Source organism: Chroicocephalus ridibundus, chromosome 21 (genome assembly GCF_963924245.1).
Source record: "Chroicocephalus ridibundus chromosome 21, bChrRid1.1, whole genome shotgun sequence".
NCBI classification, from domain to species: Eukaryota; Metazoa; Chordata; class Aves; order Charadriiformes; family Laridae; genus Chroicocephalus; species Chroicocephalus ridibundus.
In genome coordinates, this window is record NC_086304.1 from 3060145 (window position 1) to 3068687 (window position 8543).

The 8543-nt window shown below is 70.1% G+C and overlaps 3 protein-coding genes across 3 annotated transcripts; all 3 read right to left on the reverse strand.

Moving 5' to 3' along the window:
- Nucleotides 1–200: 200 nt before the first annotated feature.
- LOC134526076 (serum amyloid P-component-like) lies at nucleotides 201–2582 on the reverse strand. Its single transcript, XM_063357551.1, has 4 exons — nucleotides 2339–2582; nucleotides 1583–1673; nucleotides 1212–1381; nucleotides 201–948 (listed from the first exon to the last, which is right to left on the reverse strand). Exons 1-4 carry the CDS (start codon nucleotides 2400–2402, stop codon nucleotides 353–355), a joined length of 921 nt encoding a protein of 306 aa, XP_063213621.1. The 5' UTR covers nucleotides 2403–2582; the 3' UTR covers nucleotides 201–352.
- Nucleotides 2583–2891: 309 nt separating this feature from the next.
- LOC134526081 (serum amyloid P-component-like) lies at nucleotides 2892–4010 on the reverse strand. Its single transcript, XM_063357560.1, has 2 exons — nucleotides 3947–4010; nucleotides 2892–3694 (listed from the first exon to the last, which is right to left on the reverse strand). Exons 1-2 carry the CDS (start codon nucleotides 4008–4010, stop codon nucleotides 3075–3077), a joined length of 684 nt encoding a protein of 227 aa, XP_063213630.1. The 3' UTR covers nucleotides 2892–3074.
- A 1258-nt stretch (nucleotides 4011–5268) lies between these two features.
- ACKR1 (atypical chemokine receptor 1 (Duffy blood group)) lies at nucleotides 5269–7875 on the reverse strand. The gene is made up of 2 exons (XM_063357549.1): nucleotides 7529–7875; nucleotides 5269–6534 (listed from the first exon to the last, which is right to left on the reverse strand). Exons 1-2 carry the CDS (start codon nucleotides 7547–7549, stop codon nucleotides 5614–5616), a joined length of 942 nt encoding a protein of 313 aa, XP_063213619.1. The 5' UTR covers nucleotides 7550–7875; the 3' UTR covers nucleotides 5269–5613.
- Between the last annotated feature and the right edge of the window lie 668 nt (nucleotides 7876–8543).

Below are 8543 nucleotides of genomic sequence, written 5' to 3' on the forward strand. Positions count from 1 at the left end.
GTCCCCCAGCGCTGGGTGCCCCCTCTCTGTCCCCCTGCTCCTCCCCGGTGTCCCCCGGGGCGGGGGGGAATGGGGTCCCTGGGCTGGCGGCAGCCCCTTCCCCCGGCTCGTCCCCCTTCCTCCTGTCCCGCCACCCCTCGCCCAACGCGTTTCCGAAGCCTGGATTAATTACTTGAGCTGTGGGGGGGCTTCGGTTGCTGCGTTTCAAACCCATTTCTTCATTTATGTGACGCTTTGGGGGTGGGGGGGGGTTACACAGCAGGGAAGGGGGACACAGGCCCGGTGGCAACCACGGCTCGCCCAGCGCTCGCCAGCCACCCCGAGCGAGACGGCGGGAGCTGGGGGGGGGGCCTCAGGGCTTCAGGTACACCTCGCCCACGGTCGTGTAGGGGAAGTTCCTCCAGCCGAAGATGGGGGCATTGGCGGGGCGGTTGTTCATGGCCGCCATCACCCCCGAGGTGGAGATCCCCGTGTCCCACATGTACACGGAGCACATTTCCCCCACGAAGGACTTCTGGGCGTCGAAGCCGCCCCCGAAGGCGTCTTGCTCCTGCCCCAGCAGGATGGCCGCCTCCGCCCCCACCGCGTAGCCCCTCTGCAGCCCCTTGCGGGGCCAGGGCTTCCCGTTGAGCCAAAAGCCCACGATGCCGGTGGCGGATTCCCAGCTGACGCAGACGTGCTCGCTCGCCATGACGCCCTCGGGGACGCGGAAGGCGACGAATTTTCCCCCCACGTAGAGGCGGTACTCGCCGGGCTTGGGCTTGAAGAGGAGGATGTCGTTGTCCTGCGCCTTGGTGGCGTAGGAGAAGAGGCCGTGGGGCCGCGTCAGGTCGGTGTAGGAGCGCAGGCACAGGGTGAAGTTCTGCAGCGGCTGCTCCGGTTTGGCCCTCACCAGCACGTGGGAGTCGTTGGTCGCTTGGGGGAACACGAACACTTTGTTCACCAGATCTGGGAGAGGCAAGAAAGAAAGAGGTGGCTGCTCCATGCCGTGGAGAAGGCACCCGGGAAGGTCCCCCCAAGGGGAAACGGGATCGCAGCGTGCCAACGAGGAGGCCACCACCAACCTGGAGGTTGGTGGCCTCCGGCATCAGACCCAGAGGTGGCTTTCACCACCACGTGTAGGCTGCGATATGGGGGTGGCATGGGCACGGCGTGGCGGGAAGGAGGGGAAGAGCCCTTGTCCCCGGCCGTGCCCTCGGTCCCCTCCCTACCGTCTATCCACAGGTTGTAGGTGGCCACGGCGGTGCCCAGGGAGCCGGTGGCCCTGCAGATGTAGGTGCCCAAGTGGGTCTTGTTGAAGGAGCGGAAGAGGAGGACGTTGTCGGGGCCTTTCTGCAGGGGGTCACGATGTCCTTCCTTCTCCCACAGGAACTCCTGGGGGCTGAGCCGGGCCAGGTCTCACTCAGGCTGGGGGGGACACCCCAGGGTGGCCATGCCACGGGGTGGGGGGACGTAGAGGGACCGTGGCGCTCCCTCTCCAGCCCCTTCTTCTCCTGCTGCCCGCGGGGCCGGGGATGCCGGAGCTGCCTGCCCCCACGCCAGGGCTGTGCCAGAGGCCGCGGGAGGGTGGGGAGCGCCTTACCCGGGGTCCCCCGAGACCTCGCAGGAGAGCGTCAGCTGGTGGTACACGGTGGGTGCCGGCGGGTGAGCCTGGATCTGGGCCGTCACTTTTTCTGCAGCACCCAGAGGGAAGGGGCAGGATGGCCGGGGGGCGTGTGTGTGTGTGTGTGTGTGTGTGTGTGTGTGCGCGCGTCTCCCTGTCCCCCTGTCCCCACCCCTGGGGCTGCCTGTCCCAGCCTGTGGGACCCTCGTGTCCCCACCGCAGCCCTGCGTCGCTCTTGGTGGTGCCCGGCCTTGTGTCCCTGCCGCCCCCGGCTGCTGTCCCCACCCTGTGTCGCTCGGGGTGCCCTTCTTGGCTCCGGCTACGCCGCCGGGGCATCTCCTCCTCCCGCCCCTGCTGCCCCCCCGGCACCCCCGGCGCACTGTGCTGTGCCCACTGCGCCCCTCCTTGCGCCCACTACACCTTCACTGCACCCACTGCACGCCTCGCTGTGCCCACTGCACCCCTCATTGCACCCACTGCACCCCTCACTGCCCCCCTCACTGCACCCACCGCACCCTCATTGCACCCACTGCCCCCCTCACTGCCCCCCTCACTGCACCCACTGCACCCCCCATTGCAGTGCTCAGGGCGCCCCACTGCTCCCCCCTGCCACCACCGCTGCGTGCCCCCCTGCGCCCACTGCACCCGCTGCCCCCCACTGCACCTCCTGCTCTCCCCGTGGGACCCGCAGGGGGTCCCGGCGCAGCTCCGTCCCTCCCCCCCCCAAGTCCCTACCTCGTGGGGCAGCGAGGCCGAAGAGCGCGGCGAGGGCGAGGAGGCAGAGCCACAGCCGCCCCATGGCACCGCCGAGCCCGGCTCGGCGCTGAGGGGCAAGCGCAGGGCCAGCGGTGCCGCGGCCCTGGGGCTGCTCAGGCTCTGTGCCGGGGTGAGCGTGCGGCTCCGCCACGGCGACGTTCACCCGGGACCTTCGCCCCACGCCTGCGGGGACAGTGACCAGCGGGGCTCTTTGGCAAGCTGGGGCTGGTTTGCCAGCCCGGGAGTTTGCCGACCCAGCAGGCTGGCAGGGAGCCCGGGGACGGCGGGCGCGCACGGGGATGGGTCCTGCGTCGCCAAGGGCTGGCGCCGAGCCCCCCGCCTGCCTGTCCCCGCTCACTTCTGCCGTTTCGTGTGGGGTCGGGCAGCGCTGGAGCCCGTGGATCCGCGTCCTGCCGGCAGCAGCTGGCTGCCGATCGGCTCGGGGGGGGCATGGGGATGGGAGAGGGTGCCCCAGGCGTCGGGGACGGGTGGGTGGCGGGTGCTGGCGCTCGGGGGGGGGACACCCTGCCAGGCTGAGTGGTGCCCCCAGCCCTCCCCAGCTCCGTCTGAGCCCCGTCCCCACCGCAGCGCCTGGGCTGGGACGCGCAGGCGGCACCTTCTCCTTGGCGGGTTGCGGAGGTGAAGGGGGGACGGGGACGGGGAGGGGAAGAAAAGCGGGGGCTGAGGCCACCCCAGCCCTGGAGCCGGCCGGCTGTCATGGCCCCAGCACCTCCCGGAGCCGGGGTTTCACCACCACGTCGCCTTTCACCTCGTAGCTCAGGCTCCTCCAGGCCAGGAGGGCGGGCGGCAGGCGCAGGGACTGGTAGGCGGCTCTCATCTTGTCCGGGGACAGCCCCACGTCCCACAGGTAGACGTCGGCCAGCTCGCCCGAGAAGGAGTTGTAGACGTCGAAGCCGCCCCCGAAGGCGTCCTGCTCCTGCCCCAGCAGGATGGCCGCCTCCGCCCCCACCGCGTAGCCCCTCTGCAGCCCCTTGCGGGGCCAGGGCTTCCCGTTGAACCAAAACTCGGCGACGCCGGTGGCCGATTCCCAACTGGCGCAGACGTGCTCCCAGTCCCCGCGGCCCTCGGGGACGCGGAAGGCGACGAATTTTCCCCCCACGTAGAGGCGGTACTCGCCGGGCTTGGGCTTGAAGAGGAGGATGTCGTTGTCCTGCGCCTTGGTGGCGTAGGAGAAGAGGCCGTGGGGCCGCGTCAGGTCGGTGTAGGAGCGCAGGCACAGGGTGAAGTTCTGCAGCGGCTGCTCCGGTTTGGCCCTCAGCACCACGTAGGCGTTGCTGGGGTCATTCCGGAAGACGAACACCTTTCGGTACAGGTCTGGGGGGGGGGGGAGAGATGGGGATGCGGCGGGAGGTTGGGGTGTCCTGCACCCCCGCCAACTGCCTCTCAGCCTTCCTCGGTCCCCTCTGGGCGACTCCACGTCCCTGATGTCCCCTCTGCTGACCCCCGCTTTGCTCCAGCACCGCCCCCCCCCCCACGCCAACCGGGCTCTGGCACTGACCAGAGGGGTCCGAGAGCTGCTGCCATGTCCCCCCCCGGACCTGCCCTGTCCCCCGGTGTCACCCCTACCTTCCTGGGCCACGATCCCCGAGAGCCCGGCCAGGATGGCAAGCCAGAGCCACAGCTGGCCCATGGTCCCGATCGGTGCCAGGAAGAAGCCGCCTTGGCGCAGGGCTGCTGCCCGCCGAGTTTATGGGGCCGGAGGGTGGGAGGGGAGCCGCGTTCCCCCCAATCCCGTCCCCAGCCGCCCGGCATGCCCGGGAGGAGCGATTTCACGCCGTGACGTGGACGTGCCACGAGTCCCCAGGTCACCCGCCTGCACGGGGTTCCCCCTGGAGCTGCGCCCGGCCACGTGCCCACCCGGGCGGCCGCGGCACCCCGGACACGCCGCTTCGCCACAGTCCCCTCGCCTCAACCCCCCCGGTGGGAGCGACCCGGTTTGATCCCGGCTCCTCCGAGGGGGACAGGGGAAGCTGCCCCCCAACCCACGGCCCTCGGGCACGTCCCCGGGGGCTCCGCTCGCCCCGTCCTGGCCAAAGGGACGGAGCCCGAAGATGGAGCCGTGGGCACCAGGTGGCAGAAGAAGCTGCAGCGAAGCGGAACGGCCGAGGGTCCGGTGTCCTCCGAGGGCATCCGTGGTCTGTGCATCCTCTCGCGGGCGACCGGGACCCGGGCAGAGCTCTGTGCCCCCTGCCCAGGGACAGCCTGGCTGGGAAGGAGGAGGGTCCCGTCTGCTCCAGGCTCCCCAGTGATGGTGCTGGTTGGGGGGGGGGGGTCCGGGCTGGGGTTGGGGGGGACGGCTGGCAGGCCAGCAGTGGGATGCTGTGGGTGGCCACCCCCTTTTTGGGGACAACGTGGGCTCATTCCCCAACCAGTCAGTCCCTCAATTTACCGGGGATGAGCCCCCAGGTCCCACAGGGCTTGTCGCAGCCCAGGCGGCTCCTTGTGTGCCGGACCCCCGACCCCATGGAGCCGGGAGTGGGGGGGGGCAGGTCCCGGCCGCAGGCTCGCGCCCCTCCATCGTCCCCCCCCCGCCCCCCGAGCTCTCCATCCGCACCCATTTCGCCTCCCGTCTGCCTTGTGACCGCACGCGGCCGTCCCTCGTGGGGATGGCGGAGCGCGGCTCGGATGACTCCCAGCGCTGGATATAAACGACCTCGCGTCCCGCTGACGGCCTGCAGAGCTCCGGAACGAACTTCTCCTGCTAATTGGGAGGCACGAGGAGCACACGCCTCCCATTTCCAGCCCTCGGCAGCCTGGCCGGAGGTGATGGATGTCACCCCCCTGGTCCCCCCCAACACCTCCCAGCCCCTGCCATGAACCGAGCGTGGCGAGCAGCTCTGGCAGACGTCTATATTGTGGATAATCCCGTGTGCTCACGGGTGGGACATTTATCTCGGCTTGTCGGGAGGGAGGAAAAAATCCTCTGTCGCTTCACATCACCGCTGCTGGAATCTCCCCACGGAGCTGGGGCCGAGCCTGGGGGGCTGACACCCCCTGGGGTCTTGAGGAGATGCTTGAGGCACCCCGGGGATTGAGCAAATCGGGGTGTCTGGCCCCAAACGGTGGGGCTGAGACGCCGGGGAAAGGGGACGGAGGGAGGAGAAGCGCCACGTTGCCCTCCCCGGGGGGAGCGTTGCCTGCGGGGCAGGAGCTGGGGGGCTGGTGGGGACGCGGTGGGGAGAGGGGACGGTGCCGGGGGCTGGCGCGGGGCCGGGGGCTGCAGCTCCAGGAGCTCAGCAGCGGCGGAGGCGGGCGGCGAGCAGGGCGGCGGGCCCCAGGCAGCAGTGCAGCACCCCCAGCCCCTCGCCCAGCCCCAGCACGTAGTCAAAGTGCTCGAAGGTGCCGCAGCTGGGCTGCAGCAGCCGGGCTCGCAGGAGGAAATCCACCCCCAGCCCCACGCCGTAAGGCAGCCAGAGCCCAAAGAAGAGCCAGCTCGCCCCCACGCCCGGCTGCCAGCCCGCCCTCAGCCGCGGCACGGCCAGCGTGGCCACCAGCAGCCCCGCCGGCAGCAGCAGGAAGAGGCAGAGGCAGAAGGCGAGGTGCAGCAGGTACGCGGGGGAGAGGATGGCCACGCTCCGGCGGACGCAGCTCGTCACCGGGGACGCCACCGTGCCGCTGGCGAGAGCCACCGGCGTCGCCAGCAGCAGCGCCCCGGCCCACACGGCCACGGTCAGGCGTCGGCTCCGGGGGTCCCAGCGGCACCAGGCGGTGCTGCAGGAGCCGCTGGCCACCAGTAGCCCCTGGGCGAAGAGGCTCCAGTGCCACAGCAGGTGGGTGAGGCTGCAGAGCCCCGTGCCCAGCCGCCAGCCCTGCCCGATGCCCACCGCCACCGCCGGCAGCAGGGTGGTGAAGAGCCCCATCCCCACCGCCAGCTGGGCCACCAGCGCTCGGCTCTGGGGCCAGCCCCAGGCATGTGGCCGCTTGGCCAGTGCCACCAGCAGCGCCCCGGTGCCCAGGGTGGCCACAGCGCAGGTGACGGCCAGGAAAGTGGGGGCCACACGCTGGAAGAGGGGACAGTATTCGTTGTGGCAGGGCGCGGCGTCGTAGTCCGGGAAGGTCCCGTTGCTGTCCTCGTAGGCGGTCACGTCGTAGGAGAGGTTGCCCAGGATGTCCATCAGGTCCAGGGAGTTCTTGCTCTCCAGGATGCTGGGGCTCTGCCGAGGAGACCCGCGGGCGTCACGATGGCGACATGCCCAACCGGCCGCGGGTGCCCGCGATCACAGAACCACAGGATGGTGGTGGTCGGAAGGGCCCTCTGGAGATCGCCCAGTCCCACCCCCTGCCGGAGCAGGGTCACCCAGAGCAGGGGGCACAGGAACGCGTCCAGGCGGGGTTGGGATGTCTCCGGAGACGGAGACCCCACCACCTCTCTGGGCAGCCTGTGCCAGGGCTCTGCCACCCTCACAGCAAAGAAGTTCCTCCTGGCGTTGAGATGGAACTTCCCATGGTCAAGTTTGTGCCCGTTACCCCTTGTCCTGTCACCAGGCACCACTGAGAAGAGCCCGGCCCCATCCTCCTGACACCCGCCCTTGAAGTATTTATAAGCGTTGATAAGATCCCCCCTCGGTCACCTTTTTTCCAGCCTAAAAAGCCCCAAATCCCTCAGCCTTTCCTCATCAGAGAGGTGTCCCAGTCCCCTCACCATCTCGGTAGCCCTTTGCTGTGCCCTCTCCAGCAGGTCCCCGTCCTTCTTGAACCGGGGAGCCCAGCACTGGACCCCAGGCTCCAGCCGCGGCCTCAGCAGGGCAGAAAGATCCCACGGCATCGCTCAAGACACCCCTTGACGTGCCGCCGCTGCCGGCCGCGGAGCTGCTGCCCCACCGATGCCGGGGGATTCGCGTACGGCCCCAGCGCGGGTCGAGCGGAGCCATTTATCGGGGAGGGCCACGCTGTGGGGCGAGGGGAGCCCGCCTGCAGCTGATACCCTGGGGCCGTGGGATCGTCCCGGGGGGCCGGCGCGAAAGCCCAAATTTCCTTACGGCCTCAAAAGGCGGGGTGCGGACCCTGCAGCGGGCGAGGGCAAACCCACGCAGCCATCCTGCGAGCGCGCGTTGGCCGGCAGCGAGACGGGACCCCGCTGGCCGCCGCGCGCCCTCCTGCGTCCCAGCGGGATGGGGAGAAGCGTCAGGGGAGGGAGAAACAACTCACCACCGGGATGCAGTTGCCCATGGTGTGTCCTGGCACGGCGCCCGCTCCTCCGTCTCCCCCCCGCGGTGCGCCCTCAGGGGTGCGCGGTCCCCGACGGGCACCACGCGCGGCGGGACACGCTCCCCGAGAGCCCCCCACGTCCCGCTCGCTCTCCCTCGGGCTCCGCTCCTCCCGCTCGCCCGGTGGGGAGGCAGAGGGCTGCGGTAAGGAGATAAGAGCCGCCTCGTTAATGGCAGCCTTCCCGCGCTGGCAACCCCCTTTGCCAGGCCCCGGAGGAAACAGGGCGGCCACCGCTGCCGGTAAAGGCGGCGAGCCGCCGGCATGAGCCGGCAATTTCTCGAGCAGGAAAACAATCACTTCTTGGCAGAACACCTTTAAATTAATTAGGAATTGTTATCTACAGGCGCCCCGGCTCGCGGGGACGCTGCCGGCCCGGGCTCAGGCACGCGCGGCGTTTCATCCCGGGGATGGCGGCTCCGGCACCCGGGTGGGTGTTTTTTGGGGGGGTGCAGGATGCGGGTGCCAAGGACACCCCGTGGGCATTTCCAGCTCCCGTTCAGCGTGGAAAACCCCCAGCTCTTCCCGGGGATGGCCGGATCCTGCGGGGTCACCCCGTGGCGCTGGGGCTGAGTCACGGGCTCCCTGCCCAGCCTGGCGGGCAACCGGCGGGGACCGGGGGCACTTGGTGGCCCTCGCGCCCGGTGGAGGGCGGTGGGACTTGGGGGGGGGGCACAGGGGCTTGGGAGTGAGGGTTCCTGTGGTTTGGGGGGGTGCTGGAAATTTGGGGGGGTGTCTGCAGTGGTGGGGGGAATTGGGGGCCTGGGGACTGGCAGGTGATGGGGACTGCAGTTGGGGGGTGCTGGGGGGTGAGCTGTGCCTCCGCGGGCCGTGCGATGAGCTCAGACGTGTCCCCCCCCATGCTGTCCCCAGCCCAGGCTGAGTTCTGTCCCCTCCCCTGGTCTCGGTTCCCCCCCGTGTCCCCCCCATCCCCGGCCCCGGCAGCGTCCGACGCGCG

What these genes read in the sequence shown, in the direction of transcription:
- LOC134526076 (XM_063357551.1), bottom strand. Translation starts at nt 2,402, where the DNA reads ATGGGGCGGCTGTGGCTCTGCCTCCTCGCCCTCGCCGCGCTCTTCGGC. An exon ending in CGGCCTCGCTGCCCCACGAG is followed by an intron (nt 1,674 to 2,338) that starts GTAGGGACTTGG and finishes TGGGTGCTGCAG; the next exon opens with AAAAAGTGACGGCCCAGATC. An exon ending in GAGGTCTCGGGGGACCCCGG is followed by an intron (nt 1,382 to 1,582) that starts GTAAGGCGCTCC and finishes GGCCCGGCTCAG; the next exon opens with CCCCCAGGAGTTCCTGTGGG.
- LOC134526081 (XM_063357560.1), bottom strand. Translation starts at nt 4,010, where the DNA reads ATGGGCCAGCTGTGGCTCTGGCTTGCCATCCTGGCCGGGCTCTCGGGG. An exon ending in GGGGATCGTGGCCCAGGAAG is followed by an intron (nt 3,695 to 3,946) that starts GTAGGGGTGACA and finishes CCCCCCCCCCAG; the next exon opens with ACCTGTACCGAAAGGTGTTC.
- ACKR1 (XM_063357549.1), bottom strand. Translation starts at nt 7,549, where the DNA reads ATGGGCAACTGCATCCCGGTG. An exon ending in TGGGCAACTGCATCCCGGTG is followed by an intron (nt 6,535 to 7,528) that starts GTGAGTTGTTTC and finishes TCTCCTCGGCAG; the next exon opens with AGCCCCAGCATCCTGGAGAG.